Source organism: Sclerotinia sclerotiorum, genomic scaffold (genome assembly GCF_000146945.2).
Source record: "Sclerotinia sclerotiorum 1980 UF-70 scaffold_2 genomic scaffold, whole genome shotgun sequence".
NCBI lineage: Eukaryota > Fungi > Ascomycota > Leotiomycetes > Helotiales > Sclerotiniaceae > Sclerotinia > Sclerotinia sclerotiorum.
In genome coordinates, this window is record NW_001820834.1 from 2413227 (window position 1) to 2435289 (window position 22063).

The 22063-nt window shown below is 43.0% G+C and overlaps 6 protein-coding genes across 6 annotated transcripts in view; 4 read left to right on the top strand and 2 right to left on the bottom strand.

Annotated features, from left to right (window-relative positions):
- Window positions 1-1475, bottom strand: part of SS1G_01996 (hypothetical protein) — a gene marked incomplete at both ends in the record, with an annotated part of 2422 nt that extends 947 nt beyond the window's left edge. Inside the window, 3 exons of the mRNA XM_001597750.1 lie at window positions 57-473; window positions 575-861; window positions 942-1475. Coding sequence (XP_001597800.1) covers window positions 57-473; window positions 575-861; window positions 942-1475 — 1238 coding nt within the window. The remainder of the gene's footprint in view (window positions 1-56; window positions 474-574; window positions 862-941) is intronic.
- Window positions 1476-2512: 1037 nt separating this feature from the next.
- On the bottom strand, window positions 2513-10078 carry SS1G_01997 (hypothetical protein; the record flags this gene model as incomplete). The annotated part of the gene is made up of 9 exons (XM_001597751.1): window positions 2513-2607; window positions 2802-3600; window positions 3648-3968; window positions 4019-7946; window positions 8138-8439; window positions 8489-8601; window positions 8657-8863; window positions 8920-9125; window positions 9495-10078. The coding sequence occupies 9 exons, from the start codon at window positions 10076-10078 to the stop codon at window positions 2513-2515; spliced, it is 6555 nt and encodes a 2184-aa protein (XP_001597801.1).
- A 443-nt stretch (window positions 10079-10521) lies between these two features.
- On the top strand, window positions 10522-11017 carry SS1G_01998 (predicted protein; the record flags this gene model as incomplete). The annotated part of the gene is made up of 4 exons (XM_001597752.1): window positions 10522-10546; window positions 10601-10723; window positions 10805-10860; window positions 10934-11017. The coding sequence occupies 4 exons, from the start codon at window positions 10522-10524 to the stop codon at window positions 11015-11017; spliced, it is 288 nt and encodes a 95-aa protein (XP_001597802.1).
- Window positions 11018-11563: 546 nt separating this feature from the next.
- SS1G_01999 (hypothetical protein) lies at window positions 11564-12525 on the top strand (the record flags this gene model as incomplete). The annotated part of the gene is made up of 4 exons (XM_001597753.1): window positions 11564-11605; window positions 11663-11681; window positions 11738-12289; window positions 12350-12525. 4 exons carry the CDS (start codon window positions 11564-11566, stop codon window positions 12523-12525), a joined length of 789 nt encoding a protein of 262 aa, XP_001597803.1.
- A 995-nt stretch (window positions 12526-13520) lies between these two features.
- Window positions 13521-18252, top strand: SS1G_02000 (hypothetical protein; the record flags this gene model as incomplete). Its single annotated transcript, XM_001597754.1, has 11 exons — window positions 13521-13901; window positions 13954-14059; window positions 14122-14209; window positions 14265-14319; window positions 14717-14876; window positions 14933-14951; window positions 15136-15496; window positions 15550-15804; window positions 15864-16622; window positions 16672-18156; window positions 18226-18252. 11 exons carry the CDS (start codon window positions 13521-13523, stop codon window positions 18250-18252), a joined length of 3696 nt encoding a protein of 1231 aa, XP_001597804.1.
- A 1709-nt stretch (window positions 18253-19961) lies between these two features.
- Window positions 19962-20892, top strand: SS1G_02001 (predicted protein; the record flags this gene model as incomplete). Its single annotated transcript, XM_001597755.1, has 2 exons — window positions 19962-20424; window positions 20495-20892. 2 exons carry the CDS (start codon window positions 19962-19964, stop codon window positions 20890-20892), a joined length of 861 nt encoding a protein of 286 aa, XP_001597805.1.
- Between the last annotated feature and the right edge of the window lie 1171 nt (window positions 20893-22063).

The window sequence follows — 22063 nt, forward strand, 5'->3', positions numbered from 1 at the left end:
CCGAAAAATGCCATTCAGCCGAAAGGATGCAGCCACTTTTGATATATGATTGCTACGACGGAGTAACCCGAAAAACTAATGTTACGAAATGCATTTGTTCGTTTCGGTTTTGTGCTCGATGTTTGTCGCGAGAGTAGAATTCGAAGACGCGATCGGCCCAGGTGCTTAGTCGTGTGGATATGTATTTGGTGCCTCGGATGATGGATACGATACCTACTGTTCCTGTTAGGTCGATGAAGATGGCCACGGCGATGATGGCGAATCGTTGTGGGAGGTCGATGTAGATACTTCCTATCCAGAGGGTGCTGGGGATTAGGATGATGATCGCTTGGGCGATTAGCATTCCTCGGACCATGGGGATAACCCAGGCGAGGAATAGAAAGTATGATCCCATGAAGAGACGTGCGGTTAGGTAGAAAGCTATTAGCATCGTGTAGGTATTCTCGAAGGCTTTTAACATATTTGTTGTGAGACTAGGTATTCAATGTTAGCATGAATATAGATAAAAGGACAGCGAATCGAATGATAGTGTAAAGAAAATTGCATCAGATTTGAATGCATGCTAATTACTTACCCAAGTAAACAAGTCATGATAAACAAGATAGTTATTCTTTGAGCTATATCATCTGTTTCAAACCAAGAAACAATCGTAGCTATATCACTCCAAATCTTCCAACTCATGATAAACGTTATGACGAATCTTAAAAGTTCATATCCAGTAGGATTCTCCGCGGCATGATCTCCATTGATAGCGAGAATACCAACATATAATAAATCTACGAAGAGCTCAAATGAGGCAACTTCAGTACTACCTGATGCTCTCCAAAGTAAACCTCGATGGAAATATTGTCGAACGGTAGGCTATTATTGATTATTAGCTTTTATGCTCCGTGAAAGAAAAGGTCAGAAGTATGAGTACTCAAATACCTATATAACCTCACCTTTTTATAAAGTTTCATAATCCTTCCCTTCCTCTTTTCCGCCGTCCAATCCCTCTTCCCATGATCATCAGGCCCACGATACAACGAAGCGGCCTCAATCCTCTGAGCCGCCCCATCATCATACGTTCTCAAATGCGCACTATAACCATATTTCGAAAAATTCGCATCCAGCGCCACGGCATGATCAGTCAACATGTGAAGTTCGGAGACGAGAACATCCAGTTCCGATTTCACATTTTCAATCTCGTCGTAAGCATCGCCATGTTTATCTTTCAATGCTTGTCGTTTGGATTCATGATGATCGTGTGCGGCGCGCAGCGCGTCGAGATGTTCGGCCGATCCGTGGATCACGAGGTCGAAGGGTTGGTCTTTTTCTGTGGTGCTGAGGCGGCGACGGAGCAGATCCGCTTCTTCTGGGGAGGGGGCTATGTGGATTTTTCGTCCGTTAGGGAGCATGAAGTTGCGGAGTCGTTGGCCTTTGTGATGGTTGCCGTGGGGGGTGGAGGGACCCCGTGATGTTGGAGTCGTAGACATTTCCAGAGATATCAGAATTGCGAGAGGTTCTCCCAAGGTATAGATAGTTGCTTCACACAAATACCTCTCTGATACTTCTGTGGCAGCTAGTACGAAGAAATAATAGCTCTCGAGCTGGAGGAAATCTGACCCCAAAGAAAACAAATGGAAATAAATCCAAAAAAATTCAAAGAGGGAAAAGTATCAACTCAAACTAGGTATGTATAGATTACACAACGCATCTATCTGTATACAATTTTGCTATCCCAACCGCATATCACCCAAACCGGGGATAACAACAAGAAAGATCGACCAAACCACTGATATAAAACCACATCTTCGGCCGATAGCAAAAGAACACAGCCCATACATAATCCATAATAGCCCAATATTAAAATGAAAGGAGAGAATCATAAGCACAGGTGTACTGCGTATAGTGAAAAGGACCAAGCGTGGCACCAATCCAAATGTAGTTCTTGCATGAGAAAGCTTACCAATCGTTTTGGCTCCCTAAATTCCTTGTGTTCATCAATCGGCGGAATGTTGGCCCTGTTGAAAGTTGATTAGTAATATTTAGATTTATTGATATATAGGTAGTCAGTGCTTTAGATTTATTCCGGAAATCGAATTGTCCCTTTCCCGATTTTGATATAAAAATATATAAAAATCTCAAATGTCACCGAAAATTTATATTTTTGAGAGAATTTTTTTTTTAAAATTATATATTATAATAAATAAAATATTCATTTCCTAAAGGTATTTACTTTTCCATACCCGAAGTCAATCAGCCGTTTTTATGATTCAAAAAGTCAACCCTATCGAAAACCATCAACGGTTTCAAGATTCATCAAGTTTTAAAAATTATAACATCAGTCGTTCCTTCAAATAATTTCAACCAATCAATAAATCATCACATAGATTTCTTTACAGCATTAGAAGAGATACAATTTCCTCGGACAAGGAAACACATTCGGATCCGAAGCGTCTGTAAGACATTGTACCTTAGAGGAAAGGGTAAACCTATGGATGTTGTTTACGATCATCATTAGGATTTATTTCTATGTCCAGCCGCACTGTTCCATGAAGTTGGTTGGATCATATGCTACAACAGCATTACTTGGGTTCAGCCAAGGGACAAAGAATGAGATGGTTGCTTAGGATCATAATTCACAGTCAGTACACCAGTATAGGTAATAAAAATGAAGATGAAAAATACATTATAAATTCTAAAATTACAATTCCTACCCAACCAGCCAGCCATAAACCCATCTATACACTATTGTACAATATACACTATACGCCAATAACCCAACATCCAAAATATCAACTAAAAACTACACAATTTACTCTTCCCACAAATAGTCCTGGCCAACATCTCAATACTCCCACTACTTAACAATTCCAAAACCTGTAAATTCGCCTCGAATTCCCTCGCGATAAAATTCCTAACCTCAATCGCTACCAATGAATCCAACGCATAATTCGACAAACTCCGTGTAATATCCATATCCTCCGCTTCTAACATTAACACCGAAGGTAAAATATGTAATAATCCCCGCGTAACGACTTCTTGCGCTTCTTCAAGGGTAGTAGCGCTCTTAAGTCCGGTATTGAAGGATACATTTGCTGACGGAGAGTCAGCTAGAGAGGCTGACAGGGCTTCGTGGGCCAGTCGTAAATGTTTAAATTTGGCGTCCGAAGTCCAGAACGGTGGTGGGTTGGTGATTCGCATTCCGGTTATGGTGTGATTATTACACGAACGGGCTAAGCGACCAGTAATGGCAGCGCCAAGGAGTGCTACTACCTCTGCTTCGCATATGGTGTCGCTTCCGAGGTTTTTGCTTACTTCGGCTGCGGCATCGAGGTTTTCCGCAAGATAGCCTGCGTCGGATACGGCGGTGAGATCTAAGGAAGAAGCAGGCAAGCCTTGAGTAAGGCGATACTGCACAAATGCATTTAGAAATGTATTTGCAGCAGAATATGCGGCTTGGCCTCTGTTTCCAACTGCACCAGCTGCGGAAGAAATGGCAACAAAGAAATCTAATTGTTGCGATCTCAGGGCATTGTGGAAATTCCAAGCACCTTGAACTTTGGATTCAATGACTGTACTGTATTCCTCATATGTCATTTTCTCGAACAAAATATCCTATTTAAGTTAGTGATGTTCAGATATTATCAGGAGAATTGACTTACTCGAAGAACCATAGCTCCATGAATGACACCTCTCACCTCAGGCAAATCAGTAAGTTCATTTGTGATGAGATTATTTACCGCATCACTATTAGCAGCATCACAACGTCGAATTATGATATTGGCACCAGCAGCCGCAAGATCATCGACCAACTCCTTAACTTTTCCAGTTACGGAACCACTTCTTGATACAAGAACAAGATACTTAGCACCCTTACTGACCATCCATCTAGCCATACTTCGACCTAAACCACCAGTTCCTCCAATAAGTATGTACGTGGCATCAGGGCGAAGTATCTTGCTTCTTTTATCTGCAGGAGTCGCCTGTGATATTGTTAGTATTTTGGATGATGAAATATTTGGTTACTACTAACCTTGACCAAATCCTCTGGCTTCGGCGCAATAACCAGCTTTCCATCGAAGTTTCCAGATTGCAATGTTTTGAATGCTGTCTCGATATCCGATATCTGGAATATTGTTGAACTAATGGGCTTGATGGTGCCTTGAATCAAGAAGCCTGAGATCCGCGAAAGGAGGTTGCTCAATATCCTTGGCCTTTCAATACCCAAAGTTATCAAGTCGACGGAAGAGTAACTCCTATTGGTTCCACCTTCAAGTCTTGCATGATTTTCTTGTTTTCCAAGATTGATGAAGCGCCCAAAGTTGCTTAAGCACGCAGAAATCTCCTGCAGCGTATCTGCATCCGCTGAAATACAATTCAATACAACGTCAAAATTGTTTTTGTATGATTGCTGGAGAGTGTTCGGTCCAAACGAAGTATTATGGCTTACGATTATCTCCTTTTCGGACAAGCCGTACAATTCTTTTAGCAAACCCCCCTTCTCGATGCTACCAACAGTTACGAACAGCTTGGCACCCATAGTTTGAGCAAGATTGATGGCTGCTTGTCCAAATGCACTGGATCCTCCATGAATTAAGATGGTGTCATCCGGGAGCAGTCGCCCGATATCGTTTAAACCATAGTATGCAGAGCAAAACGCCACAGGCATTGATGCGCCGGCCTCAAAGGATATACCGTGATTGATCTTAAAAGCGGAAGACGCATTCATGAAAACCCGGCTGGAATAGACTCCTTGAGTGATCGAAATACCAGCAATCCGATCGCCTTGGGAAAAATTGGTAATATGACTACCTGTCTTGGTGACAATACCACTACATTCGCAGCCAAAGCCTTCATGATCTGTGTCACCTAAGGCAGCAGCGAGATCTATTGAATTCATACCAATTGCTTTAAGCTCAACCTCAATTTCATCATCTCCTATTAATCGTTCCGGCGACGCATCGATGAAATGGAGGGTTTCGAATGCACCTGGAACGGTGATAGCCATCTTCAGTAGCCGATCTTCTTGTCCAAATGGTGTTAGATCTAGAGCGGAAGCTTTTGTTTGTTTGTGGACGTATTCGTTCATTTCTGTGTCATTGATGATACGCGGCGTAAGAAATACGCCCTTTCTCTCCACAAATTCCAGTTCGCAATTCGCGTCAGCCTGTGGACCAAAAACAACTTTAAAGACGGTGACTATAGCGCTGGTTATATTTTCAATAAGAAGCCTTTCTGGATCCAAATCTAAGGTTGCGAACTTGAGTATTGTCTCAGAGCGAATACTTCTGCTTAAGCCAGTAACCATGTTGGCCGTAGGATCAGATGAATTAACATATGCTCCTGTGACGACCCATAGTATTCCGCGAGAACCAATTAGTGCTTTTTGTAAAGCAAGAAATTCGCAACACGTGAGGGTTGACAAGAATGGTTTATCGAGCTCCGAAATAAATATACAGAGCTTTTCTGTCGTTTCTATCTCAGACAGATTGCCGGTGTAGGGTCTTCTTCCTGTCGAGTGCTCAAGAAGGTCGGCTAGCTTGGATGCAACATCTTTTTGTTCCTCCGAGTTGCCACGGACAATCACAATTTGTTCGGTTGAATCATAATTACATTCCACTCCATTCATTATGCCATTAGTTAGTGCATTGGGAACTTTTGCCGTCTCATTTGAGGCATCATTTTCTTCGACAGAGATTGAAGCCTGAAGTATAGGCTCCCAATCTAATTTATAACAAAGTTCTCTTTGCACATCAGTCTCCGAATTTAAATTTGTTTCTACTATTGGTGAAACCGTTAAATCGCGTATTATAATGAGTGGATCCTTTGATGAATGATCATTGACTGCGAACATCGAGACACTGGCGGGCTTCGGATGGCCAGATGAGAAAGTGCCCTCACAGAACGCCTGGAGGGATGCACCGGGATTGTTCATGAGTTTGGTGATTTCTCGCGAAATGGTTATTTGTCCAATAGATGAAGGCAGATAGATAGTATCCATTGGATTTTGACCTGCGTCAATGATTGGCCAGTACATCTCAATGACTTGTTCAAGGAATGCTGGATGGATTATCATATCTTCTTGATGTTCTTTTGGCATTTCTTGCTTGGTGTCTGGAACCATGACTTGTGCCATTGAGGCATTTTCACAAGCGTGGCATTCATTCATACCTTGGAAACTTGGTCCGTATGAAACACCTAAGTTCGAAAGTGAGTTGTATAAAACAGATTTGTTGATGGCACTTGTTGCTGCTTCTGTAATTTCTGCCATGGTCGATTTTGTTGCAGATTCAAGATTGTGATGGTCTAGTTTTGTAGAAATAATGCCTTGGCAGTGCAAGGTCCATCCTTTATTCGCGGCCCACGAATGAATTTTGAATTCGTCCCAAATATTAGAAGCAGAATTATCATGCGCACGAGGACGTAGCTGAAGAGTGATCTCGACAGGATCTTCGGTAAGCACAAGTGGCTTGCTGACCAAGACATTGCGCAGCTCAAAGTTACTGTACTGAATGTTACCAGCTACTGCCTTTTGCGATGCCGCTTCTATTGCGATTCCGATGAAAGCAGACATAGGAAAAAGTGTTAGAGACTGAATCTTATGATCCCGTAGCCATGGAACGTCGTCAATTCGAAGAATATTTCTCCAAGTTGGCTCGAGATCGTTCGAGTAATTAGCCAATGTACCTAGAAGATCATGACGTTGAGCTGTTCGACCTTTGTGCTTTTGCATTAGACGCGGTTCATGCCAGTACTTTGTTGCATGATTCCAAGGGTATCGAGGCAGGTCGATCAGTAATGAAGGAGGATTGAGAGGGGGAGTTATGTTAATGGCGCCGAGCTCAAGGATCGCGCCTTTCGTAAAAAATGTGGATGCTAAGTCTATTGCTGTTTCCACAGCATCCCTATTCCTCACAAGCGCAGACGCGTAAGAAATCTTCATTGCATCCTTCCCGCAAGTCTTTAGGATCTGCTTGATTGGGCCAGCAAGGGCTGAATGGGGTCCTAGCTCGATGAGCATATTAACGCCCGTTTTATTTTCATCAGTTGGTGCACACATGTCCACTACAGCTTCAGAAAATCGAACCGCTTGTGTTAAATTGTCGACCCAGTACTGGGCCTCGAGACTTGGTCCTTCTACCAGATGGCCAAGTAATGAGGAATGAAACTTGACATCTGTAGTTTTGGGAAGAGCAAGAGATTGAAGACATCTTCGGTAGTCCTTTGAAACCAAGCTCATATGATGAGAGTGATACGCCACATCAACCTGGAGCTTCCTATTAAACATTTGCTTTTGTTCCATTAATACTTGGAGTTCGTCGATAGCTGGCTCATCTCCTGATATAGTTAAGCTGGAAGGACTGTTGAAACAAGCTATGCGAACTGTTTTTGATTTGAGCTGATCGATAAGTGGTTCGATCTCTTCCTTACTGCACCCAACAGCCATCATTGACCCTCGCAGATCGGGATACTTCTCCCTTAATCCGACAGTCGCTAGACCTCTATAGTATGCAATTGCCATGCAGGATTCAAGAGGCAGAATGCCAGCCGCATAAGCGGCTCCAATCTCACCACTGGAATGACCGACAACGGCTGTTGGAGTTATATTCCAACTTCGCAATAAATCAGTCAAAGCTAGCTGTATTGCTGTGCATGCAGGTTGACTAATATGAGCTTCATTGACAAGCGAGGATGTGGCATCTTTAGTGAGCTCGGTGATTAGAGAAAAAGGTGCCCCGAATGAAAATAGGCATTTGTTGCAAGCATCGAGAGACGCAGCGAAGACCGGATAATGCTCATAAAGCTCACGACCCATTGCGTTCCATTGAGCGCCTTGTCCAGTAAATATGAAGCCAATCCGTAATGGTTCGATCTCTCTCATTGGTAAGACTTTTCCAGAGTTTAGTGCTTGAATAAGCTCAAAGGATGATGTGGCTGGAATTGCAACTCTCCATTGAAGTCTGAATAATAATTAGGTTAGCACCAATGCGGCCATGATTCTCATACAAGATTGAATCTAGAATAATTTGAATTTTCAGATCCTCAAATACTAAGCTCAAACTAGAAACTCCTTCTAGTAGGAGGGCACGATTCATAGACTTAAGCTCGAATAAGACATCCTTGACTGATGGATAAACGAAAGAATACTTACAGAGATCTCCGCTGTCCCAGCGTGTAAGCCACATTGCTCATTAGTCCATTTTGAAAGAATTCCGGTCTTCGTTCCAGGTAGATGCCGATGTTTTTCATAAGTGCCTCTAGCGCACCTTTATCGTTTGCGGATAATGTGATCAATCTTCTATTTTGTAGCGCTTTCTCGCTAGATTCCGGTTCAACCTGAGTTATGAAAGGCGCCCGCTCTAAAACAACATGTGCATTTGTGCCTCCGAATCCAAAGTTGTTTACACTGGCAAACTTCTTTGGTCTTGGCCATGGGCGCTGACTGATTGGAACCTATGGCAAATCAGCATTGATCAAACCCAATAGGTAATTCTCTACATACCTTTAGATGCCATTTCGAGAAAGGTATGTTCTCATTAGGCGTCTTAAAATCGTGATTAGGCAGAATAAAGCCTCTCTCAAGCATCATAGCTGTCTTGATTACGGATATAATACCTGCGATTTTTGTCTTAGTTTTCTGGAAATTTTATGACGGTCGAGTAGTACTCACCAGAAGCAGCTTCAAGATGTCCTATATTTGATTTCACGGATCCAACAAATAAGGGGTTTCTGGCGTTTCTGCCTTCCCCAAATACATTATACAGAGCGGTAGCTTCTATAGGATCTCCGACCTTAGTACCGGTTCCATGAGCTTCCACGTAGCCGGTGTCTTTTGGATCAATGCCAGCGCTTTCATAAACCCGTTTCATGAGCGATTCTACCCCGGTAAGTATTCTGAATTGCAAATTCAACTAGAATTTAATCTGATCTTACCTTGTGCCGAACCATTAGGCATAGTTATTCCTGGTGTCTTACCATCTTGGTTGATGCCACTGCCTCTTATTACGGCTCTGATGTTATCATTATCCTTTAGAGCTTGTTCTAGAGGTTTCAAGACGATCAAACCACAACCTTCACCGCGTCCATAACCAGTACCTCGGCTATCGAAAGAAAACGATCTCCCCTCATCAGAAAACAAACTGTGAATGTTAGTCAAGAACCATAGACGATACAGTTCTGAAAAGCTCACCGAGAATTCGACATTGAAATCCAATTTTCAGGTAGCATATTAAGATGACATCCACCTGTAATAGCTGATTTGCATTCGCCGTTTCGAAGACTTTGGCAAGCTTGATGTAAGGCAACTAAGCTTGAAGAGCAGGCCGTGTCCATGGTAAAACTAGGTCCGCGCAGATCAAAGAAATGCGAGATACGATTTGACTGCATAGCAAAAGCGCATCCTAATTTGTTTAGTAGGGTGCGGTATAATGTAGCTAGAAACAAATTTCTTACCTGTAGCTTGGTACATAGGGATACTCTCTGTGTCCACAAATAATGCCGATTCATACTCAGAAAACGAGCCACCGACGAAAACTCCCACATCCTTCCCAACAATTTCATGCTTAGGTATCCCAGCACTCTCCAAAGCTTCAAAAGTACATTCCAGTAAGATTCGTTGTTGAGGATCCATGGAAGTAGCTTCTTGGGCAGTAAGACTGAAGAACGGTGCGTCGAAAAGCCCTACATCTTCCTTGAGAAAATTTCCACCGGTCGCATTAAAACAACCCGCCTTCCCGGGGTTGGGGTGATAAAAGCTTGAGGTATCAAATCTCTCCTTCGGTATTTCTGACCAGCCACTTCGAGCCCTCGAACAGAGCTCCCAGAACTCATCTGGAGTGCTGACGTTTCCCGGTAGACGGCATGACATTCCAACGATTGCTATCGGTATCTGCTTCGCAGCTTGAGGCTGACTATACCCCGAGATGTATCCATCTTTGAAAGCTTGTGAATAAATATCTTTGAAGGCCTTTACTTCCGGCGCATCCCCGTTCTCTCCCAGAGCAGCTTCGAAGTTCTGCTCTGATATCGTCTCCGCAACTGCACCATTTCTACCCTCCTGGGGCGAGATCCAGGTGGTCGCTGAAGGCGCCATATCTTTTTGCTGTAATTAAAGCTGGTGTGTATTACATCAACGTTGTAAAATCACAATCAAAAGAACGCGTACATTGTTTTGCCTATATGCGCTGAAATGTCTCTTTGGACTAGTTCATGCTAGTCTTCACTTAGCCAGATCGTGTTTCAAATAATAGCAAGAACCAAAGGAAAGTTGGGTTCCCGGTCAAGCGTCGGATATGTAAATGGATAGAGTCTCGCACGGCTACCATCCCATGTTCAAAGCGGAGGTATTGCACAAACCGTGCCGATCAAATCTTGGCCCATCGTCCCATCTAACTGACAATTCATTTCGATATGATATTGACCGGCAGAGTTTGGAAACTACAAATCCGCTAGTTCTAGGGTACTTCGGAATCTCAACGCCTGCCGGGATTACATCACGTCACCTCATTTTTGTAACGCATCAGTCTGCACTTCACAATGACTCTCTCGATGAACATCCTCGGTGTGTGGTGAGCTTAGGATATACGTCTAACACCCTTTTCAAAAAGAATGCTAGAAATGCCATGGGGAATGAGAGAGAAAGCATCGACCAAACTGCTTGAGCTAGAGCGACAACACAAATCACGACCACGGGAAAACTGGTATGAAACACCACACAAACAAAAGAAGGCAAGTCAAAGTAAGCTTAAGTCACCTCGCTGATTCAAGTTACTGTCCGAGCATTTCCTTGATTTGGTTGGATGCTATGCACATATTGCAGGTGTGCAGGTGTGCACTGAACCTCACTTCGAAACATTAGAGAAGTTTAAACTTTTTGTGTGTGGCGGTGATTGAAGTGGCGCAGGTCTTTCGTTTCCCCAGCCACGTGACACGTGCTGCATCACCTCAGCTAGAAACTTTCTCTGATTACAATTTCCCCGCCACTCATGTTGAGGTGCCGCCAAAATTATCCCCAACTTTTGAAAAGCAATAGGTGACTCCAGAGTATCTCTTTCAACACCCGCTATTCTACCGCTGCTTCTCTATCCATCCTCAAACCCTTTGTGATCTGGGGGTCTACACCAAGCATTCATGCTCGAGGGTTTCTTCTTTCCTTACAGAAACAGACTGTAGTTTCCAAGTGGAGAGTCTTTTATCCGATGGCTTGACCAATAAACAGGATGTCCTTAATATCATATGCGACTCTGTCCAGACTCAAGGTTCAATTTGCCAATCTCCTCTGTCTGTGCACAACATCTTAAACTCGTTACAACATGGCAGACGTGATATGAAGTGATGTTTGTCTTATCGATGTTTCGATATGGATTACCTGAAAGTCGAATAGGCTCTTTGCTATCAAACAGGACAAATCCTTGTCCTGATGTTTCGGCATTCAAAAGTTCAATGATCCCCATAAAGCCCGCAGAAAGATCTCATCTCAAAATTTGTACAACATTTACTCTGCTAATATACTATTGTTTTCTTGACATCAAATTCCAACTGTTACTCTACTAAAACCGATTTTCAAAGACCCATAACTATGAAGTTTCTCTGCCTTTGTGGAGCATATGGAAGCTCAGATGTAAGTACCACTTTCCAATGTAGATTGCAGATGGGAAGCCTATGCTAACTTATGTAGAAATTTAGAGTGCAGCTTGGTATGTATCTTTGCCAGCCTTCAACACTACAAGGTTCATACTAACTTTTAGAACAGCTCCTCTGATTAAGGAATTAGCATCGGATGAGACTGCCGAGCTATTCTTCGCCCATGGTCCCGTTGATGCGTTCCCTCCTGAGGGATATGAGGATTATTTCGGTCCGGGTCCACATTATCGATTCATAAAGCCTGGGAATACAGAAGAAGGAGGAAGTGACCTTCTCGACCGCATTAGAAACTTTCCCAAAGGCGCAACTGCGGAAGATCAAATGCGGGAATTGATGAGGGTCGGAGTTGGCTCCGCGGCTCCTGTCCCAAATGCCAATGGTATTCATTGCGATGAGAGTGCACAAGATGCCATGGAATATTTATACGATATCATGCAAGAAGAAGGTCCTTTCGACGGCATTATTGGATATTCAGAGGGAGCCACCGTTGCGGGGACTCTATTATTACACGAGCAAAAGAGATTCGAAACCGAAGGAAGATTACCGATGTTCAAGTGTGCTGTGTTCTTCGCTGGGTGGCCTCCATTGACACCTGAATTCGATGGAATCGTTCTTGCAGATACAACCGACTTGACTATTACCATTCCAACACTCCACATCAGTAAGTTTTCCCTAAGTGACCTCGGATGCCTCGATCAACATTATCTGACTCTCAAACTAGTTGGCTCGTTAGATCCATATCTGGCAGGATGTATCTCGCTCTATAATGTGTGTGATATGGATAATGCATACCTCTTTGATCACGGAAAAGGACATACATTGCCCAGAGATCCGGAGACAGTTCGGGAGCTTGGCAACATAATACGCACAATGGGCTCAAGTATCGGACTTTTGTGATATATTACATGGAATAATGCATTGGAGCACGTATGCAAAGCGCTTGAAAAAAGGCCTTGCATTCCTGCAGTGGGCAGGCCTCACACATGCTCCGGAGTTCGGGATCACTAGGCCGTAGAACGGCAACTTTCTCTTGATTACAAGTATAATTAATACACGATACTACATTTCGGAGGCTAGATGAAAGGGTAGAGCGCTATCGCGACCTATGAATTCACAGTATATCTCATTTTTTACATCTATTAATCGGGTGTTTCTTTGGTGAAGTCGAGTGTGTGCTCTCGCAATTGATTCAACCGAAATCTTTCAGCTCGGTGCGACTCATATATCATTTCAATGCTTAACTCTGAGATCTGGTTTGAGTGGCTTCATATGGAGTTCATTCTTCGAAGTGAGAAGCAATTTTGTTTCGTGCTACGATGTGTCAAGTTTCAAAATGCTCTCAGCTATAGCCGACGTCTGCCATGCAACAGTCTCAAGTACTGTGACACACCAAAGAAAAGAAGGAGAAACTTACGTCTAATCTTATTTAACTTTTGATTTCGGCCGATCCTCTCAAGGACCGGAGAGTGAACAAACCACACCATGGCACCACATCTGTACTAGTTTTCACGTGGCATTCATTGGCCGATAGACAATGACTCGATTGATTGCATTCTCTCACATCAATACAAGTACTTCCGGGCACCCGTTTCATATGCCATGTTTCCACTCAGCCAACTGAACATGTGCTCTAGCATTCACAGCCCACGGTCAGACCAAGGGTTTCCTTTATGCACGGATGTTAGTCTGTTCCTATCCCCACCACAATTTGTAATTTTGTTCCTGAGACCTGGTATGGTTCATGATGAAACTGAGGCGCGAATATGAAACATGAAACTTTCTGGAGATATCAGCACAGGTATTGAGAGATTTTGATAGGCTACATGACCGTCCTGAAAGTGGTGATACTGTCATGAGATTCTGTGAGGAAACTTTACCTTCAGAAAGTAAAGATGGCAAAAAACAATGGTAACCACTCGCCGTCATCGGTAGGGACGTCAAATGTATCTTTATTGTCGGATGTGGACGTTGGTTTTGAGGATTGTGGGGAACCAAAGTCGCCAAAAAATGGGATGGCAAAACGAGCCAGCAGATTTCCTGGAGCTTTTTTACAAACAGATGCTCTAATGAAGGAAATCCCGTCGCCACATACCGACAAATTCAACTCACCAACATCACCAAAGCAATGGCCAGCTTCAGCGAAGGAGCCCTTGTTACAAGGAGAGGAAAATGGTCAAATAGACAGTCGGGGCAATGAGGCTTTTGATGCTCAGCAGAAAACTAAGACGCCTTACATTAGCGCAGAGTACAAGCTGGCGTTGTCTCATTTTAGAGTAAGCAGTGCCCTTATACTGGATGTCACCGCTTGACTAAGATATTTAACAGCGAATATTCTCTTACACTAATCGTAATGACAAATTACTCCTACTTGCAGCAGGAGGAGCTTCAGTACTCACTGGCATTACATTACCTCTCATGAACGTCGTGTTTGGTAAGAGCCGTGGCCCGAAATTTACGTGGTGGCTTTTAGGAGTGCTAATTCTAATTATCTAGGTGAACTTGTTGGTGATTTCAGCGGATTTTATAATCCGGATTCTGATGAAACGAAGAAGATGTTCACTTCAGCTATCAATCAAAATGTGTAAGTGGCTCCACATATAAATCTAAACAAGGTTAATACTGATGTGATAGTCTAGAATATATATGCTCTATTTATTTCTGGGCAGGCTGGTCCTTGATTATGTCGCCGTTGTGAGTAGATATTGACCACTAATTCTCCATCGTTATTTTAACACCTTTATAGCTGGGATTCCGAATGGTAAGCATTCGTATATCCGCATCAATGCGAATAGCATACCTCAATGCTCTTTTTCGCCAACCTATTTCGGTGCTTGATACCCTACCGTCAGGGCAAACAGCATCCATCATAACCATTACTGCAAATATTCTACAACTTGGCATCTCTGAAAAGCTCTCCACATTTATTCAAAGCATGTCTTTAATCTTCACGGCTTTGATAGTCGCATTTTACTATAACTGGCTGCTCACACTGGTAACCAGCAGTGGCTTAATATTCATCATTTCATTTTATTTATATACTATTCCCCGATTGGTAAAGATGCTGAAGCAAGTGGAGGAAGCTGATCAGGTGTCATCTTCTATTGCAAGTGAGGTGTTCAGTTCTATTAGAATGGTGGTTGCCTGTGAAGCGGAAGGGAAAATGGCAAAAAGATATGCTGCATGGGTGAAGGAATCTCGCCGCCGAGGTCTACTCATGTCTCCTTTGGTAGCTGTTCAGCAAGCCCCTGGTATGTTTTTTTTTTTAACAAACTCGAGCATATTCCATGTACTGACCAGCACTTAGTCTTTTTTGCGATACATGCGTAGGTCTCCTTGTCATGGCTAACATCATCTTCCGCTGATCGAGAAACTAGTATATTTGCGATGTCGTTTTGGTTTGCCATCAAATTGTACTTAGAATCGGAGATTTCTAGCGTCTCAACTATAATTATGTTTGTCCTGTCAAAAATTCACTTCTCTTGAATGTATGATACTAATGCCTTTTAGTATTTTATCATCTATAATGACTATTGTAATGTCTGTCGGGGGTATAGCAGCCCCCATTACTGCCGCCGCACAAGCCGCTGGTGCTTCAGGTATACTATTTAGTATTATTGATGCACCACAGCCGAAAACAGGCGGCGTAAAAGGTCGGGAGGTTTCTTCGAGAGAAGATATCGTCCTTGAAAATGTCAATTTCGCATATCCTCTCAGACACGATGTCAAGGTACTTGACAATCTCAATGTTCGATTTCCAGCTGGGAAAATAACCGCTATTGTCGGAGCATCTGGCTCGGGGAAAAGTACCATAGTGGGATTGATTGAGAGATGGTACGAGCTGGATGGAAACCTCATAGATAATGCACTTGTAAGTTCTAATGCTCAATCGAATGTCTGAGATTACCACTGATCAATCAAAAGACACTTTTCTTCCGAAATGGTACAATCACTGTTGGTGGCCGAAAGCTTCATGATATAGACCTGAAGTGGTGGAGGTCACAGATAGGGCTTGTACAGCAAGAACCATTTCTCTTCAATACCACTATTTATAGAAATGTGGAGTATGGTTTGATAGGTACTAAATGGGAACATGAAAGCTACGAAAAGAAGAGGAAGTTGGTAAGACGAGCTTGTAAAGAGGCGTTTGCAGATGAATTCATTAAGCGACTCCCCGAGGTAGGTCATACCAACATATCTATGATTCAACCGAATGTGAATGGTTCTAACATCAATAGGGCTACAATACAATGGTAGGCGACTCTGGGATAAAACTCAGTGGTGGTCAACGGCAGAGGCTGGCAATTGCGAGAAGTATTGTCAAGCAGCCGAAAATACTGATTCTTGACGAAGCAACAAGTGCTATTGATGTCAGGAGCGAGAGGATAGTTCAAGCCGCACTAGATAAAGTATCGAAGAACCGAACTACTATCACAATAGCACATCGATTATCTACCGTCATCAAGGCAGACAATATTGTCGTCATGAAGAAAGGGCAAGTGGTACAACAGGGAACTCACGAACAGTTGTTGAAAGATACCGAAGGTCCGTACTGGGCGCTCGCAAATGCTCAACAGTTAGGAGGTGGTGAGCTTCCCCAAAATACAGTCAATATGTCAAACGATCCAGAGAAACAAGACCTAGACTCCCCAACATTCGAGAAGATCAGTCTTGACCTTGAGGTCGATCCATCTAGCTTGGAATCGCTAACTCCAATGACGAAACACAAAACTCCTCTAGGAAGCTTTATGCTCTTCTTGTGGGAACAAAAGCCGCGATGGGTCTGGTATATTATAATGTTTCTAAGTTCATTAGGCGCTGGTGCTTCATTCCCTTTACACGCATTTTTGTTTGCGAAACTGATTTCGCTATTTAATCTATGGGGCCAGCTTCTACAGGCTCAAACCAATTATTGGTGCTTCATGTTTACGCTATTGGCCATTGGCGTGGGCATTAGCTATTATGCTCTTGGATGGTCTTCCAACACCGTCTCATTTGTGAGTATCGTCCATCGTACGCCAACTCAATGACTAATAATAGAACTAGAACATCACAGCCACTTATCGCCAAGAATATTTCCAAAATGTACTCTCGAAGCCGGTATCATATTATGACGAAGAAGAGAATTCCGTGGGTAGTCTGACAGCTAGAATGGCGAGTGATCCTACTCAACTTCAGCAATTACTTGGAATCAACATGGCAGTCGTGCTTATTTCCATGTTTAATATCTTTGGATCTGTGGCTATGTCATTTTACTTTGGCTGGAAACTTACTCTCTTGACTGTGGTGACGACAATGCCTATCATTCTAGCTGCAGGATTCTTCCGTCTTCGATACGAAACCCAATTCGAAAAAATGAATAACGAGGTTTTTGCAGAAAGTTCTAAGTTTGCCACCGAATCCATCGGTGCGTTTCGTACCGTATCAGCTCTTACTCTGGAGTCGGAGATTTGTGGACGCTATGAAAAGCTTCTGCGAAATTACACCAAGAAAGCTTTCCGCAAAGCTAGATTTTCAACCTTTATATTTGCGATGAGTGATAGTATCGCAATACTGTGCATGGCATTTGTTCTCTGGTACGGTGGTCAGCTTTTAGCCAGCCATGAATATACGCCGTTTAACTATCTAGTTGTATATTTAGCAGTTGTGCAAGGAAGTACCACTGCAGGCCAAAGTCTGAGCTTCGGACCAAATGTCGCTCAAGCTTTTGCAGCAGCAAATCGTATTCGGGGTATGAGACCGGAAGGTAAAAAGGAACACGATTCAGTGCTCTACGATTTTGCGGAAGCGGATGAGGAGAAGAATTCTCGTGGGGTCAAAATTGAACTCAGGAATATCTCTTTCAAATACCCTACTCGTGATGTTCCCGTGCTTAATGGACTAAGCATGACGATTGAGAAAGGTCAATTCGCAGCCATTGTTGGGCCCTCAGGATGCGGCAAAACGAGTATCATATCCTTACTCGAAAGATTTTACCAGATACAGAGTGGTCAGATTCTTTACCAAGACACGGATATCAAGGATATTTCTCTAGATGAATATCGTAAATCCATCTCCCTAGTCGCGCAAGAAGCTTCTCTATTTGAAGGTTCCATCCGCGAAAATATTCTTCTCGGTGTCCCGGACGAAGAAGAAATCTCAGATACAACACTTCATCAAATATGTCGCGATGCTGAAATTCATGATTTCATCTCCTCGCTCCCTGAGGGCTACAATACCGCCGTTGGAGCACATGGCGTCGCATTATCGGGTGGTCAAAAACAACGAATTGCTATTGCGCGAGCTTTGATTCGGAATCCAAGATTATTGTTATTAGATGAAGCGACGTCGAATTTGGATTCTGAGACAGAGAGAAGTGTACAGTCTGTTTTTGAGAGAACGGGTAGGGGAAGAACTATGGTTGTTGTGGCGCATAGGCTTGCGACGGTGCAGAATGCAGATGTTATTTTTGTGCTGGGAGAGGGAGGGAATGTGGTGGAGAGTGGGAGTCATGGACAGTTGTTGGGGATGAAGGGCTTGTATTGGCAGATGGTATGTTAATTTCCCCTGTTTTGATGGCTGGGTTTGGTGTGGGGAATCAATGCTAATTATTCATTGTAGTGCCAAGCGCAAGCTTTGGATCGATGAGTTTGGAGATGGGTATTTGGGTGTCTTATGGTTATTCGGTGTTGTTGTTTTGCGGGCGCATGGGTTATTGGTCTTGCATACATGGCAGTTCTGGTGTATCGGCGTGCTAGGTCTTCTTCTCAGAATGTTCAATCAAGACTCAAATTTGAAAGTTCTCTTACCACACGAGCAGTATCCAAACGTTATGCGTGCTAGTGATCCAAATAGTTTGATTGACTCGAAAACGCAAAACCGATATCTCATCATTGCTTCCTCTTATACCCCAAATCCTCCACATCCGCGGAAGAAAAAAGAAACCCTTATCTCCAGCAAGAATAGAGAAATAAGAAGAAGTAATTCTTTACTAAGCTTAGAACTAACTTCCTATATTTCAAACTTCTGAGATTTTCATCCCATCATCCCTATTACAGTCATCCAAAACTATGAGACGACTTAATGGAGTTGTACATAACTAGTGTACTGTGTATGTACTGTGTACGCGAGCTTAAACTGTGTTTGCGAGCTTAGACTTGTGTACACGAGCTTAAAGTATGTACGCGAGCTTCTACTATATATATATATATAAGCAGCCTCACACTGTATATATGATATTATACAGTGTCATTTCAAAATTCAGACATGCAACAAAACAATATAGGTCACGGGATCATCACGAGATTGATGAGATTTTGTTTGCACTGCGACTTCCAAGTGCAAACGCAGCGGAGGTAGATGAGATTAGATAGTGCATGTAATGTACCCGTAACCTGTGTGACGGCTCGGCTCGGGTCTAGGAGCCGAATAGATATGGCAGGGTAGGTAAAGAAAGTAAGCGTTTGGTTTTTGGAACTGATTTTAGTTGATATGGAGGTTAGCCTTCTCATCTGTAGCCACCCACGTTTCAAAAGTCATAGGTATTCCTTTGCTACTCCTTCACAGGAGGAATCTTTACGGCTCAATTAACAGCTACATTAGTGAACTCGAACTGAAAGGAATACAAGTGTAGCAAACAAAAGTTGCGCACTAGAACGTCTTCCATGATCATGAGTTATTTTCCTATATGTAACTATATATCACAATATCAACAACGATTATTCTACATAGCTTGAAACTTATCTATAGTATATATTGGGGAGAATAGAAAATCCCAATAAGAGCGTGGTCACGCTGCATGATAGCTCTGACATTGATCGTCATTCTAAATCTAGAAGTGAATACCGGTATAGTATACGCCGGCCAAAGATACTTTAATCATTGGCTAGACGGGCTGTTTGCAATGCGTACCACTTCCCCGACTCTGCGAGTAATCAGCCATGCGTTATGATTTGTTTTGATATGAGCATCCGAGATTATGAAAAAATTCTGTAGAAGTCCGGATTCATATGCGCGCGGCTTATAAGAAAGTGACCCAAACCAATTAAACCCAACTTGTGACGGTCGGGATTCCGAAGGTTTACTTGGCTGCCAATGGAACTGCATACGTGGCGTCCTCCCGGCACTGCTTCCTATAACAACATCAAAATGTGGGTCACTTTATTCCAATGAAAGTTGGTGGCGCCAAAAAGACCGGTTTTTCATGTGCGGATAGATGCACCACGCTGTACACATTTAAGGGAAAAGGAAATTTGTTCAAAGCGCTCGATAGTTCGAGGCTACATATACTCTGAGCTTTCCAGCACAAAGCAACCTTGAAGAATGTTTGACAACAGTTAGGTTTCGAGAACTTTCCCATGACTCGTAAAATGGACTACAGCGTACCCATCACACCATTTGATACTCCTCCAACTGTTGGCTATCCAACCCCGATGACATTCAGAAAGGTCCCGCAAGACGAAAAACCCGTCGTGCAAATCCACGATGCGACAACGCTGGAAGGGCAGCAAATTAGCGCCATCATTTCAGTCAAGAGAGCATTGAAACCCGCGGCCCTCTCTTTACCTCTTGCCAAAGTCGGCGATTATGTCGAAGTTCTGGCACATCACAATGTCAATCAAGTTGAAGTGAAGAGTATTCGTACTGGTATGACGGGAACCATTGATTGGGAGGATTTACTTCCGGTTCCATATGATGAAAAATGCGGCTGTTTGAATGGAGGATGTCGATGCATTTATGAGAGCTTGCAAGCATATTCTGCGCGTCGCCCGCTGAGGTCGATGCCCGTTTATGGTAGTCAGGATATGAGTGGAACGTATGGTATGATATCTAGCTTTCCCATCATGAGTATAGGTCTACAAAATGCTCACTATTGCTTACTCGTCGATAGTAACGATGCCTATTCAAACACCTATTTCTCCAAATCCTCCATTCCAGCTTGGCAATATTGCAACAAAGACACCCCTTGAAGTAGATGATCCCTTAACGATTGCTGGACAGACGCCCGGTGCCATTCTAGTTGTCAAACACCACGCCCATTACCCCGATGACTTTGGCCCTGTTCTCGATATGGAAATCGGAGACCATTGTAAGTATCTCGAGGCCTGTGAGCGAGGTTGGGGCAAGGTGAAGGTCAAAAATCTTCGCACTGGAAAGGAAGGATTTGTGCGGTGGGAAGTCTTTAAAAAGGTCGGTGTGAGGTTTAGGTGTTCCTGTGGTAAGGGTCATTGCTATTGCGTGTATGAGGATTTTGAGAAAAGCAAAGTCTATTGTGAGGCTCTAAGATGAAACACTTGGATCCGAGTTTCTTCGACGATGGATTGATATTACGATAAGGACAAAGATTGGTCTATTAAATAATAAACGCCCCACTTTCTTCTTGATTCTGGACTTAGTGGGCGTGGATAGTGATGTATCTCGTCGCCGAAAAGCCGCTTCAAGAGCACACGTGATTTTCAATACCAAGCTTACTAGTCTAGTGTTACGTATGCTGATGAGTTTGACAGCACAAAAAGAACCATTGTAAGCATGCATGCGGTGGATATATCACAAATTAATTAGAATGCAATATGTCAAGGCGTAGTAACACCCTCCAATATCCCAATTTGAATTTGACCAAATAGTGATTGATCATTCAAGCCCACAAATTTAGCTCTTCAGAACTGATACTCAAGGCGTAGTTGACAGGAGTAAATATGTTTGATGTATAATCTCTTTTGTCCATTGCATGACTAGGGAGCATTTCTTCTGAAGTGGTCAAGTCTGATGCTGGAGGCAGACCCACTGTATCTATAACTCTGTCTGACGTTCTATCTTTGTCGAATATCCCTCCGTGTTGCTCGTTCTCCAATATTTGAATTAATGTGGAGGTGGGGTTAGCTGATCATAAATCTCCTTCACCCATTATCCGCCTGCAGACTTGTTAAATGTGATACAGCAAATGCGTAGCGGGCTTTTGAAGTCGATAGGACGAGGGTAATGCCACAATTCGATCCTGCACTACCCCAGAAATGTAAGATCTTAGCTGGCTATATCATCCACACCGTTAACCCTCCTGACTTTGGATGACTGTTAGCCCTCATTTTGATAATACATTTGTCAAAGAGTTCTTGACGAAGATGCTCCTGATAAACACATCAACTCGATATCTTCAGGGTTTCCACGACGGTCATATACTAGCTTATGCCATCCTCTCGTATCGATAGGGCAGGAAAGAAGTAACAATCCAAAATACACAAGGCGGCAATTGTATCAAGTTGGAAGGTTTTTTGAAATCAAAAGATCTTAATATATAATTCTGATCGCGAGTCTGATATTTGAAATCTGCATGAGTCCAATGAAAGTCTTATGCTCTTGCAGAGAAGTGATATGAAAAGGCTTGAAAGGCACTTGTCTCAATGTTCTATCCATACTGGAATTCGTTTGATTGGTTTGCAGGCTAATATTTGAAAGGGTACGA